Source organism: Pezoporus wallicus, unplaced genomic scaffold, assembly GCF_028554395.1.
Source record: "Pezoporus wallicus isolate ANWC-B61680 ecotype Strahan unplaced genomic scaffold, APGP_CSIRO_Pwel_v1 contig_161, whole genome shotgun sequence".
In the NCBI taxonomy this organism is placed as follows: Eukaryota; Metazoa; Chordata; class Aves; order Psittaciformes; family Psittacidae; genus Pezoporus; species Pezoporus wallicus.
In genome coordinates, this window is record NW_026642654.1 from 9,452,179 (window position 1) to 9,477,788 (window position 25,610).

General features: G+C 40.3%; 1 protein-coding gene across 18 annotated transcripts in view; it reads left to right on the forward strand.

Moving 5' to 3' along the window:
• The window catches only part of MYT1L (myelin transcription factor 1 like), a 308,925-nt gene that overhangs the window by 157,316 nt on the left and 125,999 nt on the right, over positions 1 to 25,610 (forward strand). For 6 of the 18 annotated variants that reach the window (XM_057431735.1, XM_057431734.1, XM_057431737.1 and 3 more), the window contains 3 exons: positions 23,702 to 23,756; positions 23,939 to 23,972; positions 24,273 to 24,335. In XM_057431735.1, the coding sequence (XP_057287718.1) occupies positions 23,702 to 23,756; positions 23,939 to 23,972; positions 24,273 to 24,335 (152 nt within the window). Of the gene's footprint in view, positions 1 to 17,487; positions 17,624 to 23,701; positions 23,757 to 23,938; positions 23,973 to 24,272; positions 24,336 to 25,610 lie in introns of those variants that run through there. The other 12 variants (XM_057431743.1, XM_057431731.1, XM_057431744.1 and 9 more) reach the window with 7 other exon arrangements.

Consider the following 25,610-nt stretch of genomic DNA (forward strand, 5'->3'; position numbering starts at 1 on the left):
TCATTTTCTCCTCAACCAACACCCCCAAATCCTTCTCTGCAGGGCTGCTCTGAATCTTTTCTCTGCCCAACCTGTAGCTGTGCTTGGGATTGCTCTGACCCAGGTGTAGGACCTTGTGCTTGGCATGGTTAAACTTCGTAAGGTTGGCATCAGCCCACCTCACAAGCATGTCAAGGTCCCTCTGGATGGCATTTCTTCTCTCCAGCGTATCAACCGAACCACACAGCTTGGTGTCATCAGGAAACTTGCTGAGGGCACACTCAATCCCACTGTCCATGTCAGGGTTGAAGATGTTGAACAAGACTGGTCCCAACACCGATCCCTGAGGGACACCACTTAGTACTGGTCTCCAGCCGGACATTGAGCCATTGACCACAAGTCTTTGTGTGTGACCATCCAGCCAGTTCTTTATCCACCGAGTGGTCCATCCATCAAATTGATGTCTCTCCAATTCAGAGACAAGGATGTTGTGTGGGACAGTGTCGAACGCTTTGCAGAAGTCCAGGTAGGTGACATCAACTGCTCTACCCCTGTCCATCAGTTCTCTAGCCCCATCATAGAAGGCAACCAAATAAGTCAGGCAGGATTTCCCCTTAGTGAAGCCATGCTGGCTGTCACCAAGCACCTTGTTGATTTTCATGTGCCTTAGCATGCCTTCCAGGAGAATCTGCTCCAAGATTTTGCCAGGCACAGAGGCGAAACTGACTGCTCTGTAATTCAATGGGTCATCCATTTTCCCGTTCTTGACAATGGGGGGTTATATTTCCCTTTTTCCAGTCATCAGGAACTTCACCTGACTGCCATGATTTTTTAAATATGATGGCCAGTGGCTTAGCAACTTCATTTGCCAGCTCCTTCAGGACCTGCGGATGGATTTCATCAGGTCCCATTGACTTTTGTCCGTTCAGGTTCTTAAGATGGTCTTCAACCAGATCCTCTCCTACAGTGGACCCAAGGTCTTCACTCTCACAGTCCCTGCATCTGCCTTCCAAGACTTCGGTGGTATGGTCAGAGCCTTTGCCAGTGAAGACTGAGGCAAAGAAGTCATTCAGAACCTCAGTGTTCTCCAAATCCAGGGTAGCCAGTTCTCCTGATAGCTTCTGGAGGGGGCCTAGGTTGTCCCTAGTCTGTCTTTTATTTGCTACGTACCTATAGAATCCCTTCAAGTTATCTTTCACATCCATAGCCAAGTTTAATTCTAAGTGGGCCTTAGCTTTCCTAACCTGGTCCCTAGCTTCCCGGACAATTTCCCTGTACTCTTCCCAGGCCGCCTGTCCTTGCTTCCACCTTTTATAAGCCTCTTTTTTCCATCTAAGTTTCCTCAGCAGCTCCTTATCCATCTACCGAGGTCTCCTAGCCCTCCTGCTGCACTTCCTTCTAGTCGGGATGCAACACTCCTGAGCTTGAATGTCATCCAAGAGTCTTGGGGCCCCCTGCCCTCTAGGGCTTTATCCCACAGAACCTTCCTAAGCAGGTTCCTGAAGAGGCCAAAGTCTGCTCTTTTGAAGTCCAGGGCAGTGAGCTTGCTGCAAGCTCTTGTCACTGTCCTGAGGATCTCGAACTCAATCATCTTGTGATCGATACAAGCAAGGCTGCCCTGGAGACTCACATTTCCAATGAGCCCTTCCTTGTTGGTGAGCATGAGGTCAAGCATGGCACCTCTCCTTGTCGGCTCCTCTATTACTTGCAGAAGGAAGTTTCTTCCACACAATCAAGGAACTTCCCAGATTGCTTATCCTGGGCCATACCGTCCCTCCAACAGATGTCAGAATGGTTGAAGTCCCCCATGAGAACAAGGGCCTGTGATCATGAGGCTGTTCCTATCTGTCTATAGAGTGCTTCTTTCACAGAGTCCTCTTGATCAGGCAGTCTGTAACAGATCCCCACAGTAATGTCTCCCACTGCTGTTTTCCCTTTAACCCTGACCCACAAACTCTCTGTGGACTGATCACCTGTCCCCAGAGTTCCAAACTCTCCAGCCTATGTCTAACATAAACAGCAACTCCCCCTCCTCACCTGCCGGGCCTGTCTTTTCTAAAGAGCCTGTAACCTTCCATTCCAACACTCTGGTCATAGGAGCCATCCCACCATGTTTCTGTGATGCCTATTATATCATACCCCCATAGATGTGCACACATCTTTAATTCTTCTTGTTTGTTCCCCATGCTACAGGCATTTGTAGAGAGGAATCTGAGCCAAGCTCCAAATGAAGCCATCTTATTGGCTGGAGGGGCTGGAGTATGTCTACATTGCTCCGAGCATTTATTACAGGTGCTGGAAACTGGCTGGGTGTGTTGGGATGGAATGATGCCCCCCTCCCCCAACACATCTAGTTTAAATCATCCTTGAGCAGTTTGGCAAGCCTCCTACCAAAACCGCTCCAGCTCCACCAGCCCCCAGTAGACCTGGCCTCCTAAACTGAGTCCCATGTTCAAGATACCCAAACCCCTGACTATGACACCACCCTTCTAACCATTTATTAACCTGGCCAATCCTCCTAGCCTTTTTAAGGTCCTCCCCTGTATCCTGGAGAATTGACAAAAAGATAATCTGAGCTCCAGAGCTCCTAACCACCTCATCCAGGGCTCTGTAGTCCTGTTTGTTCTCCAGGGTACTGTTGTCTATATCACTAGCACCCACATGGATCACTAGAAGTCGGTAAGTCAGTGGGACTTACTAGACCAGGCAGCCTCTTTGCAACATCCCTGATCTGTGCCCCTGGTAGGCAACACACCTCCCTTGAGACTGGGTCAGGCTGACAAATGGGTGCCTCTGTGCCTTTCAAAGTAGAGTCCCCTGCTACTATGACCCGACATTTCTTCCTTGCAGCACAACAGATCTTTACCAGTACATGAGCCAGTTGTTTTTCCCCGCAGAACTGCAAAGTGGCTCTGGGTGGGGACAACAGATTTAGGAGGAAGCCCCTTGCTTTTAACTGTCCTTTTTTTTTTTTTTGGTCACTGTTTCCCAGCTTCCCGGGTTAACGGCCTCCTTCTTTCCTCCATGACCTACAGGGAACGCTTGAGGCCCCTGCACAGTCTGGGCCAGGAGCAAGCATTCCTGCTCCCTCTCAGCTTCTCTGACATCTTGCAGTCTATTGACAGCATCCCACAGCTCAGCCCCTGCTGCAGGAGGACCTCCACCAGGGAGCACCGAGTGCAGCCCTGCCCATTGTGCACCCTCCCCTCACCAGGCCAGTGCAGGCACTCTCTACACTCCGAGCTCTGCACTGCAGCCTCCCCTCTCATCGGCTCTGTCTGGGTGCCTACACTGACCACCGCCGGGGCAGCCAGAGCAGAGCTCCCAGACCAGACCCTGGTCATGAGGTGAGTGCTCACCATCCCGCTCACCTGCCCACACAAACTCCCTCACCGCACCCCTGATCGCTCGCGCTCCCTGGGGCAGGTTTTTACCCACTCATGGCTGGTGCCGCTCCTCCTGGCTCCGCCCCCTGTGAGTCAGCTGCTCGCTCTCGTCAGCTGAGCTGCCGGCTCCTGGGCAGGTCCTGTCGAGGACTTGAGGCTCCCTCGGTGGCTCTCTCCGCTCTGAGTTGAGGCTCCTGGACGCTGAGCTTCCCCCCCTCCGGTGTTGAAGGCGCCCTGTCTCGAGCTACTCACCTCAGCAACTGACCCAGTTATCTTATTGATAAGCTACTTGAATTCACTTCTGCTTCTTCCGCTGTACTTTGGGTATCACCTGCACAGAATTTGCAATTTCCCTAGAACTGTTTATGTTACACACTGTAAGGAAATAGTAATTTTGACTTGCTGCTGTTCTAGGACAGACACTAGACCTTATGTGGTGTGCTTATGTGGCATGATGCTCCAATGCTGTGCAGACTCATGACCCAGAAAAATCTTAACTGTGTTAGCATGACTGAGCAAAGGCTAATTATCCCTTCTTTTGATTACTGTAAGTAATCTGCCCTACAGAGCCTGCTATTAGTATACTGCCTTTGGTGCCAGAACTAGCTCATCTGGTGCTATCTAGGAGGAGGGAGTTGGGGTCTTCTTGCAGCAATGTAGGCATATGCTTGAAATCCTCATGCACATTTTATTCTCTTCCACCAGGGGCGAAGGTGCCCCCTAACAGCGTTTCAGTTTCCCCTTGTATTCTGCCTCTCAGCCTTATCTATCTCCCATTAAAGTCAGCATCCCCCTGCTTAGTGCTACTACTCTTACCTGCCTCAGAGGTGTTTTGTCCCACTTCTGCTTATTATCTTCTCCTTGCTGAGTTCCTGAGCTGGTAATTATGGCTGCTGGTACTGGCCCTATTCATCACTTGCATCATTGATGGTGCTCGGCTCTAGCTTTTTTTCCTAGTACTTGTATGCTTCTCATGAAAGTGGCTTCTAAGTATTTTAACAGTCCATCCCTTTTATTTTCTGCCATACATTCATCATTTTTGTGTCCTTATCTAATTTATGTTTCATTTCTTTCGCTAAAGGCACAAAAGGAAAGGTGATAAGCAATCAGAGCATGAGGGGAGGAGTCACAGCACTGACCTCCAACCTGTTCCACAGCCATGAGAGAGGTGAAAATGAAGAGAGAAAATAATTTGGGCTGATGGCCAACAAAAGCAGGCAATGCCAGCTGCATTACTAGGGAGCCAAAGAACAGGGCAGAAAGCCAGAGCCTAAGGCCAAATGCTGGAGGTTAGGCAGGCCTGGGCTCCAGTCAAACCTTCTTGCATGGACTTATTAAAACTCCAATCAAATTAACATAAAATGTGTTTATATTTGCATGTAAAGAGATTCTCATTCTGTATAATGATTTTTTTGCACATCGTAAAACCCCTGGAATTTCTACAGTCTTCGTGTCCCCCAGCCTATTCTCGCCTGCTGCTTACATCTAAGGGCTTTTTGTCTGCTGTTTCACAGGCCTGTGCTCTGTATGGTAAGTTCTAGCCTGTTCAGAAACTCGCAGGAAATAAGCTCAGAATTACTGTATGACCATCCTTTACTGAGCCAGCAGAAAGAAATGTCACTTTTTACCAAATCAGAATAAAGCAGCACTTTAAAATAACAGGTCTTAGAATGTGGGAACAACTATTCATTGAGCATATTTTAGCTAACAAGTTGTGATTTTTTCATGTAGATTCTACAAAGAAATATAAAAAAATATGTTAAATATAGTAATTAATACTTCAGCCCCTGATGTCTAAATAATCTGACATGATTACTGTTGTAGTTGCCATTTGCTGTTCCTTATTATCATCATTTATCATAGCATAGAAAGGTTATGGTCACATGATTGGTGAAGACAAATATAAGAACATATTAAAAATCAAATATTGTATACACTGAGAAAAATAAGGCATGTTTAGCTTCTCTTTTCACCAAAACAGAACTAGAGCTGAAAGCACGGTTTGAGTACTTAAAGGCATTTTCAGGAGTGCATTTCCCAGAAAGTTGGAGATGTAATGAAAATGTGTCTGTCTTCTGCATGGTTTGTTGCTTTTTTCTCCCCGGGAGATTCCACACCACTCTTGGCCTGTGACTGCACAGGTGCATCTTACAGTGAATAAATTCTGTGTGCTAGTGAGCTAAGGAGAAATGGCAGTGACACAGAAGTCCAGAACAGTGACAGCAACAATGTCACCTGCTACCACCAGAGAAACAGGGCATCACTCCTTCCACTCCTTCTGTTCTCATCATCTCAGTCCTGAAGTGACTGGATCTTATGCTACTTGCTTTAACTATGGAGAAAGTTGCTTTCATTTCTAATATGACTCTCATTCATGTATCTGTGTTTTGTATAAACTCCCTTTAATTCTTGAAAGGCCACGATAAAGTCTGCCTGGAGCCTTCTTTTCTTGAGGCTGAACCACCTCAACTCTCTCAGCCTGTCTTTATAGGAGAGATATTCCAGTCCTTTAATCAGTTTGATACAGAATCACATAATTAAGAGTGCTGGAGAGCACTTAGTCTTGGGGGTTGATTTTTGGTGCAGGAGTGCCAGACTGTAGTGAAACAACCAATAGTACTTCTGGTAAGCATTCAGTGGGAATTGCAGATGCTCTTTTAAACAGCTTGTAGCTACAGGTATGTAACTATTTCTTAGGGTGCCTGCATGTATGAGGGCTGAGAGACTCACCCAAGTTCAGTTTATCCCATCTGGCAATTTACAAGTGAACCACATGCAATCCAGGAACTTTGTGTCAGCCTCACTGTATTGGAACAAATGGTCTCCACATCTGAAGTATATTTGTGTCTCTCAGATAAGCTATGGCATTACTTTTTTTTTTCAGTGCTGAAGCCATTTTAAGGAGTAACTTCCCATAGCTGTTTCTGGCTACTTGTTCCTGCCCTGTGCTACAGGTTGCTACCCCCTTAATTAAGGTAATACCGCTAAGCGGAGCTTCCCTGAAAACCAAAAGAGGGATATTTTCAATGCCTAACACCACAAATAGTTTTTCGTCAAAATGCTTTACAGGCATAGAAATGTGGGGTTAGATTAGGAAATGGTCTTCTTAAATCTGTTTCACTGCTAATTTACCTCAACCAGGAAAAGGTTTTGACTTTCCTGTCCCAGTGATCTCTCTCTTCTAGTAATGGAGATGCCTTTTCCTGAGCTTGTTCAAATGCAGTCATCACCTGCCTCAAAGGTAACTGAAGTTTAATAACTTTTCCACCTTTGGTAAGGGTCTTGGCCAGCCATCAATGAATCATTAATCCATTGTCAGGTAAAACACTAGTAAGACACCACTCTTCGGTTAGAAAATGCTCGAAGCTCAGTATGATGATCTTGCCAGACTGAATGATGTATTTTACATAAATGTGCAAATTAGCAACCCCATTTCCTACAGGCACAACTGAGTTAACTTGTTGCCTCTTGTTTCTTGTTTGAGAATGGCATAACGGCAACTGAATCACTTTGCGATGATGTTTAGCCTGTCCACCATGTCTTTACGGGGTACTGTTGACAATGGTTACTTGGAAATGTTCATCCTCACATAGGTAAAGAATGACTTTGTACAAATGCAGTGATAGTGATGATCAGTTCCCTTGGGGAAGCTGTGCCTCAGAAAGCCTGATGAGCCTGCTTACAGCTTGGGCTAAAATCTGTTCATCTTTTGATAGGGGAACTACATACTTGCCTAGGCCCTATCGTTAATCCTTGTTGACATTCAGTACTTCTATATTATACTTCCTTATGGAGAATGTCATGGATGGGTTTTGTCCTTCTCCCTCTGGCAGTTCCATGATCTCCATCTTTTTCTTTCTCTTCTTTCAGTCTGAAAGATCTTGTTTGCCTCATGAATAGACTGTTTCCATTAGAAGAGACCTGCTCATGGTTTGCTGTTTTCTACCATGTGGCTGATGAGCAGAAGGTACCACTGCAAGGTCTAGCAGTCTCTCTGCTGGGCTTAGCATATTGTTCTGTTTGCTCTAAGACCTCCTGCTAAAACTTACCCCAGATATTTTGCAGACACCTCAAGCATTGGGAATATCTGATCAGAAAAATATAAGTGTGCTAGGTCCAGCAGCGAGCCCAGATCAATTCCAGGGAAATCAACAAAAGTAATAACACAAACTTGTCGCTAGGTAGTGGAGAAAACGTACTCAAACAGTCTAAAACTTTTTTTTTCTTCAGATATAAGGAAGTTTAAGGACTACACTGCTTTTAGTTTTTAACAGTTCATTAATACTAAAAGCGTTTGTGTGTCCATACCAAAATTTCTGTTAGTCTTGCAACTTTTATGCAGAAAAGACAAAGAACTGGTGTGAACCCTCACAACCCAAATAGAGGCATTGTGTTGCTACAGCATGAGTTAGTTGTAAATGGTCTGTCCGTTCTTGAAACCAAGGCTTGCACAACAGTTGGTGGGTCTTTGGAAGTTAGTATTAGTGGAATTTTATACTACTTATACTTTAGATTGCCATATAAAAGGTAGGTGCTTTATTTAATTCACCATCTGTGTAGTGAAATCAATAATAGGAAAATTAGGCTCTGCTTTAATTAGCTATACTTGCTCAATTAATTAGTTTGAGATCATACAGTACCTGTATTCATACACTGGGCAGCTTCACAACTGTGTAAAACCTTGTTCATGCAGAGTTTTATGTATCTACTAAAACAGTAGTTTACATATGTTCCTTTGAGGCACAGTCATAACTTTTTTTTTTGGCTCCAGCATTATGTGTAGTATTGTATTATGTGTATTTGTATTCTTGCAATGACTGCCTCATGCATCAGCTGTTCTGAGATCCAGCACCATGGTGTGAGATGGATAGCCTGTTATTTTTCCCTTGTGTTGGGATTCCCACTCATTTCCATGGAAACCTGAAAACTTGGAGGAATAAAGCACAGAAGCTATCCCTATGTTACAGTGCTGTGCAGCTTGAAAAAGCAGACATCACCATGGTGCCCGTGAATGCTGGTATAGTTGTAGGTTTGTCTGGGTTTCTAGCCTAAAATCTGTATTTTAAGGGGTTTAGGTTTTAGATTTATTCTTATTCAAACCTAGTTTTACTTTCTTCATAAAGAGAAATGTGTTATAAACACACCTTATACACGTTTATTTAGTAATAGTAATAGAAGGGGCACACATGAATGTAAATGCATACAGAAGTATGTAGACATGTGCATACATTCACATGCATACATACACAGACACACATGCACATATGTCTCAGACAAAAGCATATGAAAAAATAAAGCTATTAAAATATGTATAAAGTGTATTAACTGGTTCATGCAGTAATTTTAAGGGCTATCACTTTGAAGGCTTTTTTTAATCAAAAGTAAACAAAAGCCCACAGCAATATAGTGTGTTCTGGGTCGATAATGAAATATATATGAATATAACTAAATACACTTTTTAGCAAAATAACTTAAAATATATGTATATCTCCTCTACAAAAAATCAGAAATGCAACCATTTAATTTTCCTCACGAACATCTGGGGCACAACAAATGCTGTGAGTATGCAGTTTAACCATGCCAACTGCAAGGTCCTGCACCTGGGTTGGAGCAATCCCAGGCATAGCTACAGGCTGGGCAGAGAAGAGATTCAGAATGGCCCTGCAGGGAAGGACTTGGGGGTGTTGGTCAATGAGAAAATGAACATGAACCTGCTTCAGTGTGCACTTGCAGCCCAGAAAGCCAGCTGTATCCTGGGCTGCATCAAAAAGGAGCGTGACCAGCAGGTCGAAGGAGGGGATCCTGCCCCTCTACTCTGCTTTTGTGAGACCTCACTTGGAATACTGTGTGCAGTTCTGGTGTCCTCAACATAAAAAGGACATGGAACTGTTGGAACAAGTCCAGAGGAGGGCCACGAGGATGATCAGGGGACTGGAGCACCTCCCGTATGAAGACAGGCTGAGGAAGTTGGGGCTGTTCAGCCTGGAGAAGAGAAGGCTGCGTGGAGACCTCATAGCAGCCTTCCAGTATCTGTGGGGGGCCTATAAGGATGCTGTTGATGAACTCTTCATTAGGGACTGTAGTGACAGGACAAGGGGTAACGGGTTAAAAATTAAACAAGGGGAAGTTTAGATTTGATATAAAGAGGAAATTTGTTACTGTAAGGGTGGTGGTGAGGCACTGGAATGGGTTGCCCAGGGAAGTTGTGAATGCTCCATCCCTGGCAGTGATCAGTGCCAGGTTGGACAGAGCCTTGGATGACATGGTTTAGTGTGAGGTGTCCCTGCCCACGGCAAGAGGTTGGAACTAGATGATCTTAAGGTCCTTTCCAACCCTAACTGTGCTGCGATTCTATGGTTCTATGGAGACATCCAAAACAGATAATGAAACTGGAGGTGAAAAATAATTTAGAGAATAAATGAGCTTGAAGAAACAGATCAGAAGACAGAACCGATCAGGGCAACCATTTTGAGTATACTTTCTCTGTGCTGTCTCTGTGCTACTTTTCAAATTGTGGTGATAACCCTAGGTAGCATATAATGATAATGCTTGCTGCAACCTCTTCTACTAGTTTTTGCTCCTTTCTTTTATGTTGTAGCAGGAATATCTGACTGCATTTTGAAATTATCTGTCCGATGATTATTTTTTTTTCCACTGTAAAGACACAGAGATTGGAACACTGACTGAAAAAATGTGAAAATTTAATTTGGAGTTACACAGTGTGATTAAAATACAGTTCCCCCTTCAGATTGCTTATGCTCCAATTCACAAAAGGGCATGATGCATGAACTCAAGAAAGATGGAAGAACATCGTTGTAAAACTGCTATTATATAAACTATCTATAGATGTCCTCAGTGATTTCAAATGAATACACCTTCTGAAAGTAGGCATAAATGCAAACAGTTTAGGCTATGTGTAAATTCCTTCCTGTAGCTTTAATATCCTAGTGTCTGGTTTTCAGCTCCATGAGCTGCCTCACCAATAGCAAACAGAAGGTTCTAGGACCTGGGTGAACTTTTAAGATTTGTGAGTGCATCCTGTGGGTAGGCAATGTCAACTAATCCCACAAACAAACTATTGTGGACCAACTTTGGAGAACTGTAAAAGAGAAGAATGGAGATCTTTCTAGGGTATTTATTTAGCCTAGGCTGCTGTCATTCTCATGTAACAGTTCTCTGATCTGAGTGTTGAATTCGTAGCTTTTAAGAATGAAAAGTGATAGGTATTGCATAAGATAATTTTAAACTCATGTGGAAGTGCTAAGGCTCTGGTTTAACCTCCAGGGTAACTACTAAATCTAGTGCTCTCAGAAATTTGTGGTGTTTTTTCCATTCTGCTGAGAATGCATAATTAGTAAGGAAAAAGAGAAATCTAAGTAATTTCATTACTTGTTATGAAGATGCAGTTTCTGCCTTTGTTTCAACTAATACTCAATTTCTTCCCTCCAGTTTAAATAATACCATCTTCAGTTAAAAAGAAATACTCTTAATTTTTGAGAAATCTAATTGTATTACTATGTCTTTTGCAACTTTTTCTCCATGGTATTTTTGTCGTTATGTATCTTCAGGCAATTCTAGTCTCATAGAATTATAGATTCTTAAATTTGTAGATTTGCAGATTTGTAGATTCATTCTATGGGTTGGAAGAGATCTTAAAGATCATCCAGTTCCAACCCCCCTGCCATGGGCAGGGACAACTTCCACTAGACCAGGTTGCTCAAAGACACCTCCAGCCTGGCCTTGAACACTTCCAGGGTTGGAGCAGCCACAGATTCTCTGGGCAACCTGTGCCAGGGCCTCACCAGCCTCACAGTAAAGAACTTCTTCCTAATGTCTAATCTAAACCTACCACCTTCCAGTTCAAAGGCATCCCCTGCCGTCCTATCACTACCTGCCCTTGCAAAACATCCCTCTCCAGCTTTCTTGTAGGCCCCTTTAGAGATGCTCCAGCCCTCTGATCATCTATGTGGCATCCTCTGGACTCACTCCAACAGATCTGTGTCCTTCTTCCCTTGGGGACCTCAGAAGCTGAACACATGCAGGCTCTGGTGTTTGTATTTAGCCAGTCTCCAGCTAAATTTTTGCTTCCTGTGGCTTTCTTCTCTGTTGGCATGAAAGCAGTAAGATGTTTTCATGTAAAGTACTTCTGGGGTATACATTGCCTGCCATTTTTCACTGAGAGCTGATAGCCTAAATGTCTGCTCAGCTTTAAAAAAATGAGCCTATGTGTACATGTTATTACTTGTATTACTTGTAGTACTATAGTGCATATGGGGTGTAATCACAACCCAGAAATTTATTTTGCCAAATGCTGTAAAAACATATGCCCTGCCCTGGAAGACTTACAGTCTAAACAAATAAATATGTTTCAATTTTTATGTCAGTGGGACATGCCGAGTTCAAGGATCTGTGTATTCAGTTGCATTATATTTAATACTCTGTATGATACCTGCATCATGTATCAAGTCTTCGGGATATAGAGCTCAGATAAATAACTTTGCATTTTAGCTTTGTAATATGCAGTGCTTTTTATTAATTATTTGGATAAATCTTTGAACAAATTTTTACCTTTTTTATTCTGAAGGTCTTCTGCAGACATGCCAGCTACTGGTTTATGCAAAAGATTGTCACAACTTTTTAAAATCACAAAACTGAGAAGCGCTAAGCCTTTTTGCTGTTGCAGATTTTGTAATGGCAGACTCCCCTCCTGTTGCTGGCACTGTTCCTTTCCCATAGGTGGAAAGAACAGGGAGAACGTTGGACATCCTGTTTCGATGTCCTTGGGAGCCAGAATCCCTTTTCTTCATAAGCTGCTTTCTTTGCATTTACCAAGAAACATTCTCTCACCAAGACTGTATAACAGCTGTATTAAAAGTATATAGTCTCCTCAGAAATGGTGCCTGAGATCCTAAATTTTACGTTAAGGATTTAGCATAGAATTTGGGAAGAAAAGAAGCCCAGAAAACAGGAAATCACTTGTTTGCCCCAACCTTCACTTTGTCCTGCATTAGATCGACTCTTTCAGAGTGTATGTAAAATAGTGCACATACTTCCTACGTATATCTCTCTTACTCAAGGGTAGAAAAGATGCTCTTGTTATGCAGAATTCACTTCAGTCCTCTCACCTAGCTGTCAAAACAAAACCTAATGATGCAGTTTCCCATCTTTACAACATGAATCAAGGAGATAAAATGTTTGCACCACTGGGCTTGCATGGCTGGTGGTTTAATAGGAGAGTATGTCACAAAACTGGCATTATAGATGTAGAATCATAATTTTGAAAGTCTCAGTTTTCATTCTTTTATTCTGCTATGGTAGAAATATGAATAGAGATAATCAGATTCTTCCTCACTGTTACCTGAGTAACTGTTTTAAGTTAGAAGGCGAAGTTTCAACTGAGGGCGAAATATGGCCAGTTCTATCAATTTGGTCTTTCTTGACCATTTTGCATTATTTAACAACATCAGCAAAATTCTTTCTAATTCTTAAAACAGCTTCAGACAGCATAAGCTTCTAAAGCAGGAAGTCTCTTTTGTGTTTTGTTAAGAATTAATGTACTTTTGAATTTGCTTTTAAAAGCATCCCTATTTATAATAATAAAATTTACAGGTGCTCCGATGTCATACTGATGGCAAGAAATGAAGGAAAATATAAAAATATAAAAAATATATATTAAGAAATTGAATAAAATTGCTTCCAGGGCATCCTTTCATTCCAGGAGTTAAAGGGACACTGTTTAAATCAGTTTAATTGTATTCCAAAACTCCTGCAAACATTGAAATTGCTAAATATGCTGATAGTAAGAGGTCTGCTTTAATGTAGGTCTTGTATAGGCCTTGTATAGGCCACTAGGTTGCTGTGTGGTAATTATACTTGCTGTCATTTTGGGTTTTGCTGCACATGTTAAGCTACAAATTCTTATTCATCTGGGCTTTATTTTTGTCTCTTTTTTTTTTGTTTTCCTTCCCCCCTACCTCTTAAATTGTTGTAAAGAAGTCTTAGGCAGAGAGCTACCAATGAATATTCGTTATTGTTTTCTTGTGGTGTCCTTTTGTATCTTTTGAGCATTCTGTAGTATAGTTTTAGTGTTAAAAGTATGCAAGTTATTAAACTGAAGTAGGTGCTCTTGTTTTATGCAACAGCTGCAGTAATCTGTGATCCTGTTTAATTTATGCTAATTATGTTACCAGTGTCATGATTGATATTTTACTTGTCTGTCCTATTAATTTATCCACTAATTGTTGCATTTTAATAGCTATAAGCTATTTATAACATACCCTTTGATAAGCATAATGGCCTGCACACTAATAGCAACAAACATTTTTGATACCATGTAGTTCTGTAATAGTATCCTTACCATCTCTGTGATTAGGTAAAAGGTAAAACCAGAAATGAGCTTTCATTGCTGTGTAGTAGTGAAGGGGAAGAAAGGGAGCTGGTCTGTTTAATCTAATAGCAAAAGCAATTAATTATTTTTAAAAGACCAAGAGATTTTTTTGTATTATTATCCTTCTTTCAGTGTTAAGACTGATAACTTACTAAACTGCAAAGCCTGTATAGGGATTTTTTAGGATTAAAATTAATTTTCAGTTTGATTCAGTGCCAGTGCAGATACTACTGTTGTCTATACAGCACTATATGGATGCTATGCGAGATTAGTGGACTTCAGAATGTGAATTAGTTGTGGTATATTTATGAGTTTTGGGTACTCGAAACCAGATTTTAAAATCTAGTATCCTAGTTTTTGTAAGCAGACGAATTGGATGTATGTTCTCACATACTTGCATTCACTGCTATCTGTATGTGGGTGTGGTGACTTGGCTTATACAAAACCCCGGTGTGGTTATTTTAGGTCGTACATATCTGTGTATGCTTCTCAATGAAAGAGTAAATGACAGTACTAAACATGTTTAAATTGCTTGTTCAAAGATGATCTATTTTCTCCTTGGATTCAGAAAAATATGTATTTTTGTAAATCCCCTCTTTAAAGGGAGAATCAGTCCAAAGTAAACCAGCAGACTGCACAATTTAATTACAGGCTCAGATAATGTAGGTAAATTCTGGAGGGTAAACCCCAACTCGGTTAAAAAAAAAGTGTGCAAGATATGCAAACAGGCATCGTGTATTTAGTTCAGAAATCCTATTCCTTCTTGAAGGGAGGGCAGGGTGAGCCTGCCACTGGCTGTGGCAGAGCTGGAAGCCAAATTTACCAAGCAAAGTGGGACAGTTGAAGACTTTTTTTCCCCCTCTCTTTTTCCATAATGATCTTTAGGTTTACAGCTTTTAAGAGCTGTAACTCTTACAATTCTGCTTCTGGCTGAATTGTGGGAACAAGTCAGTGACTTTATGTTTCTGCAGTTGTGTGCCCTTTTCCAAGATGTTTGCCAGGCACAGGTCTGGGAGGTTTTTCCCCTCAAAGGGCCTCTAGGCTTGACTTGAATGTGGGTGATTCAAGCTAACAAAAAGGTTGAAGCACAGCATGGTTGTGATTACAGTCATTAGGACATTCAAGGTTAAAGCTAAAACTCTAAAGTTATGACTGCTTTGACCTGAATTTCCATGAACGTGCTTTGCCTTTTTATTGTGTGGTCCTATTTTTGCATATGGTGATAGGTACTCTACTACATGCTCCTCAGTATTGGTAGAGGTTATTAAAGTGTCCTACATTTGGCTTGTTCTTTATTCTCCTAGGATTTGAATGATAATTTAAAAATGTGTAGTGCTAATATATTATATGAGAGTTACAGAAATATTGGGTTACAGCCCTTTGAGTGTAGTTACATTTCAGCTAATAAAATATGTGCTTATAGAAACATGCACACAAAATATTAGATAAATAGAAATAGGGAAACTTCCGTTAGGTTGCTCTACCCAAAAGACCACTGTATGTGCTTATAAGATTTATATTAAGTAAAGGTGCGTTTAGGTATTGGTGCTTGTTCAGAGCATATACTTCTGTGAAATTAAACTTTAATGTTAAGTTCTGTGAGTTAAATGTAAACCTGTATTTTAAAGCCTATCACGCCTCAGGGTATATGCATAGGCGGCCAGTGTCAGTACAAGTTACACATGCTTATTAAAGGTGGAACTAGCCTGCCTTTATAGAGACCATACACCTACTTTGCAAGTTCTGTAAGCCAGTGGGGTTTAAGCCTAACAGTGAAAGTATAGAACGTTTTGTGTTACTTATGAGCACCGTGAGAAAATACATTAGTTGGGTTTGTTGGTTTTTGGTTTTGTGTTGTTTTGTTTTGTTTTGTTTTGTGATTGGTGGATTATAAAATGCAAAATTTAACTCTTTTATGGAACATGGCCCTGATTCTTTGAGCCACAGCTATTGACAAATCCAAAACAAGGTCAGTTCCCTGGAGATAGGGTAGGGAAAGAGGTCGTTTAAGCTCCTCACACATCAGAACTGTTTCTGTCTTGCAAAACATTTAATTTTCATATCCATTGATCCAGAAAGAAAATGCCAGACCAGTACAAATATTTTTACTGTTATTGGAAAGGTAAACACAGGTGAATTGTCAACAGATCTAGTTTACATGGATTTAACGTGATCCATTCCAAAATGGACTTGAGGTTGCACATTTGTTTGCTTTTTATAAGCTACTAGATACTGCTCAGTAGCCTAGAAGAAAAAAAAACCAAACCTTGAGTTGCAGGACTGGAGTGCAGCAAATACAGAAATGAACATGCTTAACATTGCTTTGTAACCTGAACTCAAGTTTAGCTTAGTTACGATTTGCAAAGGCTTTCCTACAGCATCATGCCCCATTTTTAAAAGCTTGAACCTCTACTGTTGACAGGTAGCAGGTGTGAGGAATGGAAATGATTTAATAATCTTTTGTTAAATCTCTTTTAGTTTCTTCATGTCAGTGAAATTTAACTCTTTAGGTTTCCATAAATCCAATAAGGTCGCTTAATTTCTAAAATATAAAATTTTCTAATGGATTTTTTAAAGAGTGCTCTTTTACAGCACTCTTCTCACTAATTTGCTTCCATAATAGATAAATTTAGGTCTGACATGAGCTAAATTATTTTTCTGATTTTATTTTGTACAAAATATAATAAATGGCCACACTCAGCTTCAGAATTATATTTCTGATGCCATATACCTGTCATTTTTCAACACACTGCATTTGAAAACAGGATTTTTAGAGGAAAATAAATCATGTCGTATCCAACATCTTGAAGACAGACAAGGCTGCTGCTGCTCCATGTTCCCAAGTCTTACCAGTAGCACAGCTGAGGATGCCTTCTGAAGAATAAATGCCTCTCCAGTTAGAAATATTTATAAATAGGGGAAAAAACCCCAACATGACTGACTGAAGTTTTTGTGACTTCAGTATTGCATGGTCCTGTTAGCATGCACTGGCACTCCCCATCCTGACCATTTGCAGAGCAAGAGCCTGGTGCAGGTCCATACTTGAGGGCTGGTTAAAGGACAGCGTGGTTGCACTGCAGCTTCACAATTGCGCTGGCCTTTCTTCATAGTTGTATGTGAAGGCACACGCTAAGGCATAGGTCAAGATATTTAAAATTAGATACTAGGACCTGATATCTAATACTGTGAGTGCTTATGAATTATTTGAAGACAAAACTAAATATTTTATTGGCTTATGAAACAATGGGAATGCAGAGGGATTTTAGTTGCTCAGCTATGTGGACATATTCTAGACCTCTTCTTCCAGCTGGAAGTTCTAGTTGTACTATGTGTCATGTCCCAGATCTTACTCATTGAGCAGATCCAAAGCATCTCTACAGAGCCACAGACTGAGGTTTCTGTCAAAACCAAGATCCTGTATGTCATTCTGCTGTTAAGAGCAGTAAGAGGCCACATTTAATTAAAAAGATATACATATTGAGAACTGATTTTAAAGAACCAACTTTAAAGAACTGGCTATGCAAATACAGTCATAATGAGATACGCACATACTGTGTAAAAAGCCTTGTTAAAGTGGAGGTAAATGACATCTACTGGTCTCCCTTCATCCACAAATGCAGTCATTTTATCCTAAAATGCAATTACCCTACAAGACTATGATTGGTAAGGCATAAATTAAGGGTCAATTACTGTTACTGATTCTGGTTTGGTCTATCCTACTGAAACCTAGAGGAGAGGAAGATCCATTGGAGCATATTGTCATAAAAGTTGCAGCAGCAAATCCAACTGAAATGTCAGTAGATTGAATAGGAAGCTTTACATTGACTCCAGGGTCATGTCTTTTGAAATAAGTTCTGATGTCATATGGAAGGTAAGGTTTTCTACATACACATTGACAGCAGGTTTAGGTTAACTTAGAATTATAGAATGGTTAAGGTTGGAAAGGACCTTAAGATCATATAGTTCCAGCCCCCTGCCTTTGACAGTGTCACCTTCCACTAGACCACGTAGCCCAAGGCTTTGTCCAACCTGTCCTTGAACACTGCCAGCGATAAAACATTCACAACTTCCTTGGACAGCCTGTTTGAGTTCCTCACCACTCCCACAGTAAAGAATTTTTTCCTTATATCTAACCTAAATCTCCCCTGTTTAAGTATGAACCCATTGCCCCCTGTCCTATCATTACAGCTCCAGATGAAAAGTCCCTCTTTAGCATTGTCATAGACCCCCTTCAGATACTAGAAGGATGCTGTGACGTCTCCACACAGCCTTCTCTTCTCCAGGCCGAACAGCCCCAACTTCCTCAGCCTGTCTTCATACGAGAGGTGCTCCAGCCCCCTGATCATCCTCATGGTCCTCTGCTGACTTGCTCCAACAGCTCTATGTCCTTCTTATATTGAGGACACTAGAACTGTACACAGTGCACCAAGTGAGGTCTCACGAGAGCAGAGTAGAGGGGCAGGATCACCTCCTTCAACCTGCTGGTCATGCTTCTTTTGATGCAGCTCGGAGTACGGTTGATTTTCTGGGCTGCAGTTGCACACTGCTGGCTCATGTTCATTTTCTCATCAACCAACACCCCCAACTAGATCTACATGTTTTAATTCCCCAGTTTTCACCTCATTTTCCCCTGTTGCATGGTTTTAGTTTTTGCATATGAAACTTTATATGTGGCCATTTTTGTGTCAAATAGTTTCAAATATAAAGTTATTAAAAATAAAAAATCCCATAGTGCCTAAATACTGGGTCATTCTAGGCTGAAGAACATTGAGAAGCAATGTAAGGACACATGAAGTACTATCTTAATGTATTTCTGGAATAGTGCCACAACTTCATAGTTTAAGTATCATGGTAGAGATCACATTCTAACCACTAATATTTTTAGTTGTCTAAAATAAATTTAAATTTTCAGTTAATTTATGTTAATGTATCCTCTTAATCTTACGTTTTTTCTTAATGTTTGGAATTGCCTTTTCTTTTTTCTGGGTCATGTGAATGAGTTCAGATTAACACAGAACTTAATGAGAATTGCACAAAAGAGAGGAATAGCTCCTTAAAGTAAATTATAGACGCATCACAAAAAAATCATGCCCTACACTTTCGGTTTAGGATATTATTTTCTTATTTGTTTTACACAGTGATCGTTATAATTTTGATTTGTACATTTTTATTTGAGAGTGGAGGTCAGCATGCTGAAAGAGTATAGTTGTCTTTCATGTAGTAAAGAGTATGTCATAAAGCACAGAGACATTTGGGGAACCACTGAAGTCATTGGTAAACATAACATTTACAAAATAGGTTCAACAAACCATATCTGGCTTCAGAAAACTTATTTAGATTATCAGGAGACATACTTGAAAATACCATTGTTAGAAAAATAATTGCTTCTGGATTACACAGTCATGCTGAATAAGGTATGTTAGAATTTGGGTTTTCCTGATATGTTTTGAGGAGAGAGGCATAAGGTCAATTTGCAGGTTTTTTTTAGGAAGACTTCAGAAAGTACTAATATAGTATGGGATACCTTGCTGACATACACTATTCATAATTTTCCAGGTCATGCTTCTTTGATTATGAGAATCCAGAAGTATTTTAACTGTGGGAAATTCAGTTGACATATTTTGTTTAATTCTGATAGATACAAGATAAAAAAAAATATTCTTTAAATTCTTTAATTTTAACTTCTGCACAGAAGTAATAATATCTTTTAGTTATAAAAATAAATGCTGAGTAAACATTGGCTATAAAAATAGAACAGGTATCTTACCTATAGAAATTTGAATCTTACATCATGGCTGGCTGAAAATCTGCCTTTACTAAGTAACTTGACAGTCACAAGGAGATAAATGTTAAACTGCAGCCTTTATTTTTTTCTATAATCAACTCATTATATCATCATAAAATCGTAATTTTTGTCTCTGAACATTTTACTTTTATCACATAAGGAGTATATCTAATACTACTGAGTAGGGAAAAGCAAAATTTCAAATAATTTTAGCAACATACTTCATTGGCAGTAGCAATTACATAATATTCTAGCATTTACCAGTACTTGCCATAGATTTTTGAGGTCATAAATAACATCTTCTACCTTTGTGTAGTATAGACAGTGAATGCTCTGCCTCAGTAAACAGTGAACAGTTTTTGAGAGTATTTGAGAATCCATTTTTTTGGATTTGAAGAAATCCAAACAATTGAGAAGGAAATGTTTTGCAGGACCAGATCTATGGCTCTTCGTTCATCCATGGCTTTCTACACTTCTGATATATCATGTCTATAGTGAAATCAGAATAATTCACTAATTAAAGTGTTGGATTAGCTGGAAGTCTTGGAACAAGACTGAACCTTGCAGTCTCCAGTCCACTAGCAAGAAACTCAGAAACCCTGAGAATTTTAAACAAGAACGGACTACCTGTCTGCAAGGGACAGAAACACTGAGCTGCCTTCTCACAAGCAAGCAAAAACCACCGTTTGTCCTGGAAAGGAACTTAAAGCTCTGGAACCCTCACAGATTGCAGCCTTGAGGAAGTCCATATACGTATGCAAGCATATCTAGAGTTAGGGAGAACAGTGCTGGTTGCGAAACTTCTGGTATCTTTATCTCAGATAAGCCTATGATAAGGCTCATAGCCTTAGATCTATATACTTTGAAAACCTGAAGACTCCAACAGGGTATCCGGCAAGCTAACAGAAAAATAGATAAAGTCCTGATGAAAACTTGCCCTCTATTGTTAAAAGTTACTGACTGTATCTGAATAACTCAGTGATTTTCTGGAAAATTAATGCACCTTTAAAGGTTGTGCAGCTATGGATCACATTTTGCAGCAGCGCAGAAATGGCTCATGCTCATCTGATCTTCCTCATGTTATTGCCTTACAGATTATGATCTTTTGTCTTTCAAGCATGGTCCATATTCTTTGTTCATAGGTACAGGACCTTGGAATTGTCATGTTCCTTAGATGAGTCAAATCTGCCAAATGATAAAGGCCAGCATATGTAACTGGCCTGCCTCCAACACAGTTTATCACTCTGTTAATTTCTGTGTTACCTGCCTGTTTCAGTAGCATATAGAATCATAGAATTATAGAATCATAGAACAGTTAGGGTTCAAAAGGACTTTAAGATAATCTAGTTCAAACCCCCCTGCCATGGGCAGGGACACCTCACACTAAACCATGCTACCCAAGGCTTTGTCAAACATGGCCCTGAACACTGCCAGGGATGGAGCATTCACAACCTCCCTGGGCAGCCCATTCCAGTGCCTCACCACCCTTACAGAAAAGAACTTCTTCCTTATACTCAATCTAAACTTCTGCTGTTCAAGTTTTAACCTGTTACCCCTTGTCCTGTCACTACAGTCCCTAATGAAGAGTCCCTCCCCAGCATCCTTAGAGGCCCCCTTCAGATACAGGAAGGCTACTGTTCAGCTTTAGATGATCTCAGACCTTCTAATCTCCTACAGCAAGCTTAAGGTCTTCATTCTCCCAGTTACTGCATTTGTCTTCTGTGACTTGAGTAGCATGGCTAGAGCACTTGTCAGTATAGACTGAGGCAAAGAAGTAATTGAAAACCTCAGTCTTCTTCAAATCCAGGGTAGCCAGTTCTTCTGTTTCCTTCCAGAGGGGGCCCACATTATCCCTAGTCTGTCTGTTGTCAGCAACATACCTATAGAAGCTCTTCTGTTACCCTTGACATCCCTGGCCAGACTCAATTCCAACTGGGCCTTAGCTTTTCTGACCTGATCCCTAACTTTGTGGACAATATCCTTGTATTCCTCCCAGGCCGTCTGTCCTCGCTTCCACCTTCTATAAGCTGCTTTTTTTTTTCTTCTTTTTTCTTACTGCTTTTCTCAGCAGCTCCAAGTCCTTATACATTGCAAGAGTTGCAGAATAACACAATGTACTGTTTTCTTATTAATAAAAGAATATTATCATCTAGTTGGTAATTTTTATATACCAAAGATGCGCAACTTGAAAAGCTTAAAAACCATCAACTCTTAGGAGCTCAGAAGCCAGCCAGAGTGTGAAGTCAAGGTGTATAGGTTAAAATTTAAGATCCAATTTAGGTGCTTGTAGTAGATATCTACAGCCATGCCAAGTATCTCATGCTATAGTCAGTGGAGAGCTAGACAGTAGCAAAGGTGTCTAGAGGCTTGTTCTGTCTAGCCTAAAGTAACACCCAGTAGCTGATCAGAGGAGTTGTTCTTCTAGCTCCAGTGGCTATGTTAACTAGAGGTAAGTTCAGCTGTCTAAGCATAGGAAGCTGGTGTCATTTCTGATGCCAGAGCATATCTGAAACATCTACAGAGGGCTGGCAGATATAGCAGAGGACTTACTTGTACCCTTCTATGCCTTTCTGAACTGGCAATTGAAGACTTGATGGGAAACATTACTGTACCTCAGATAGCATTGTTGCTGCTGCTGATGGAATCCGATGTTCCTAATGTGTATGCATACAGCTATATGTAGATGTCTTAATTTACAAATGAAACCTGCTCAAAATGATGCAAAGGTCCCCTTCAGAAGACTTCTCTGAAGCCCCCTAATAGATGCTCATGTTGTATTAGCTTTTGTAATGTCTGTTTATTTTAGAAGATCATCCCTTTAAAATATATAATGCTACCAGGAGCCAGATTATGACTACCAAGAAGCAGAATTACATCAGTAGCACAGAGCTTTGTGGAAGCGGCCCTTTCTTTTCATCAAATCCCTGTCACCCTCAGATTTTGTTGTGCTGACTCTTTCCTGCTGATGTGTTGAGGAAGCTCTGCAAAAGTGCGCCTTGATTTGTTCCTTGTTAGTTGCTTCCCACCTTTGTGTTAAGGTACTGACCAAATAATGCTAGGTGATTAAGTGCAAGTCCTTTGGATCTGTTTCCATGTTATTGCATGAAATGTGTGACATTCTTAGCAGATATCAATCCAAGGATATTGCTATACACCAGTGATTAATTTTTTTTTTCCTGAGGGAACTAAAGCCCCATAGTTGATTTCTGTGCTTCCTGACCTTTACAATATCATCTCTATGTATGAGCCACTGCAGATCCATCTTGCTATCCCATTCTTCAGCTCTAAAGGAGCTGATGATACAGATACTGTATATATTTTCTCTCAACATAGCTCAGTGCAATCTGCTTAGGTTGTACAAAATCATAAACTCTAGCTAGCCTATACAGTTTACTTTTGAGTATAATATTATAAATACATGGTGGCAATAGTACATGGAAAATCAGAAGAACCCATGTGGCCCTATGGTAATTACTATAGATCAGTGTTTATGCTTTCCAAGGTCTCGTCTCCAACCTTTCACCTGTCTGGTAAATGTTTAAGATAGATGTATATTTATTACTGCCTAGGAAGCTACATCAGATAAACATGCTGTTTATAAAATGAAGATAAAGATTAAGCCACATGTAGCAAATGAGCACATTCCTGAAAAATGCATATGAACAATGTTGACGAAGGTCATAATATCATATTAAATAAAATGAAATCTTTGAAGTTCTAATGGTGACCTTTTATCTCCTTTTCAGTCATTATCCCTTCCTTTCTTTCCCACTGCAAAGTATTTCTTAGAAAGTGACCTATGGTGTGCAACCCCTTGACTTTAGTTTCAAATTGTGTAGAAAGCTATTGAATCGTTTCAAAATATATGGGAGTAATCAGGGGTTTATGTCAGAAATATCCCTTCAAAAAGAAGAGCCAGCACTTAGTTGCATATAATTTGCTATGAAAGCAGGGCATTTCTGATTAAAGCAGGAATTATAACATTTTCTGTTTTTAAATAAATGTAAGGGTTGTAAAAATCCCCTGTAAGGTACATTTTCCCTTACAGAATAAAATGGAATTAAAATAGTGTCAATGAATTGTGTGAGAGACTGTATCAGTCTGTGCATTGATAGTCTGTGCATGCAGGATAAGAACATTGACTGCCTGCTAATCTATTCCCAGATGGAGGTGGATGCAGACGAGAAGCGCCATCGCACACGCTCCAAAGGTGTTCGAGGTACGTCTCTTGCTTCAGTAAATCACTCAAGGCCCGTGCTCAGGGTGACCTTCATCCTCCAGAATCTCTTTGCACAATTCATTCTGACCCTTGCTTTTACACAACATTTCTGGTAATTTTCTGTAGAAGAGGGGGACTTGTAATAGATGATAAATTTTTATATATTTTCCATCTCTCTGCAGTTCCCGTGGAACCAGCCATACAAGAGCTGTTCAGGTTAGTGCTCTGAGTGTAAAATCTATCCCCATTAGCAATTTAGAAAATTCATGCCTTTTAGTGGGTATAATGCACTTTCAAGTTCATTGGTGGTTTGCTCATGCCCTGCTGCACTGATGAAATTAATTCGCTTGAGACTTGCTAATAAAAAGCATCCCCTTTTTTTTATTTTTTTATTTCCCTTCAGTTATTTGATTTCTCTTTCTGTCTTGGTTGCCCTCCATTTACCTTCTGCCTGCTTTTAGTACGATCTTTCTGCAGCACACTGGCACCTATATAATTAATTCTCTTCTTTTGCAGCTGTCCCACACCTGGCTGTGATGGCAGTGGTCATGTTAGTGGCAAATATGCAAGGCACAGAAGGTAATACCTGTAATTTTTCATAATTTAGTGAAGTGATTTGGTAAACAAGTTAGCTGGCGTGACCTTGATAAACCAAACAATGATAAAAATAGCAATTAGACATTCTAGAAGCCATTCAAATTCAGGTTTTTTTTTTATTTCTGAATGCCATACAAAATCTAACTCACATTTTTGCTGAGGAAACGTTCTCATTGTCAATCCTCTCCCAAATTTTAAATACAGTTTTCTTGCTCATGTGTTGCAAATTAAAATTTGGCCCTACTGACATGTTGGTGCCAGTGTGACTTCTGTTATTTAATGTTCTTTATAACTGAATGAGAATGAACTCCTGCACATTTTAAGTTCAATGATCAGGTTGGACTCAAAGGTGAAAGCCTAAGGCAAATCAGTGATAAGACTTTAGGGTTCAAATGTTATGAATACCTTTACGTAAGTTTCTAAACTGTGATATGTGGGGACATCTGTTAAGAAAATGTTTTTAGCTGTTTCCTGTTAATGTATCAAGGTAGCATGTGTTACAAATACTGTGTGTGCTTCAGCTTAATTTACAACTTAATCTGTACATTTCTGTGTCTGCAATGTCCATGTTCAGTAGTGTTGTACATCTGTCTATGCAAAATTCCTTTCCTGAATCATTTCTCTGTGAATTTCTTGTTCAATGTTTTGAAAATTTAACAGCTCTAGAATACATGGATTTTTCTCATGTGCTGTGCATTTCATTTGACATATTTTATACATCAGCCCCTTGTAGGAGATAAAATGGCTGATGTTTTGGCCATCTCACTTCTAAATGGGGGTGAGGGGAGGGCGATCAAACCAGTGTTAAATTCTCCTGAAACTGTTAAGATTTTTTTTAATTCTTGACATTTTCAGGTTTTAAAGCACTTGTGGTGTTTATAAGAACACATATTTCATACCAAATTTGATAACTGCTTTGTAATGAGGGCATATGGTTTTTTATGAGTTAAATTGAAATTGTATGTTTGTAGTTAGGGCATTTATTCGAAATAGGAAAAGATAGAAAACAATGCCATGTCAGTCCACTCAGTGCCACTCAGTCGACTCGTGCCTTTTTTCTTATCAGTGAATGAAGCCTAAGGACAAGTCCAGGAAATACTTTAAAAATTAAAATGAAAAAAGTGTTATGTCTGATATAAAATCCCTTTGAATTACATACAAACAATGTAAAAATTATATTCGTGTTTCTTTTCGTATTTTTTTTTCCTCACTCATAAAAGTGGTAATGTTTTTGTGGTTATTTGAAGGATTTGGTTA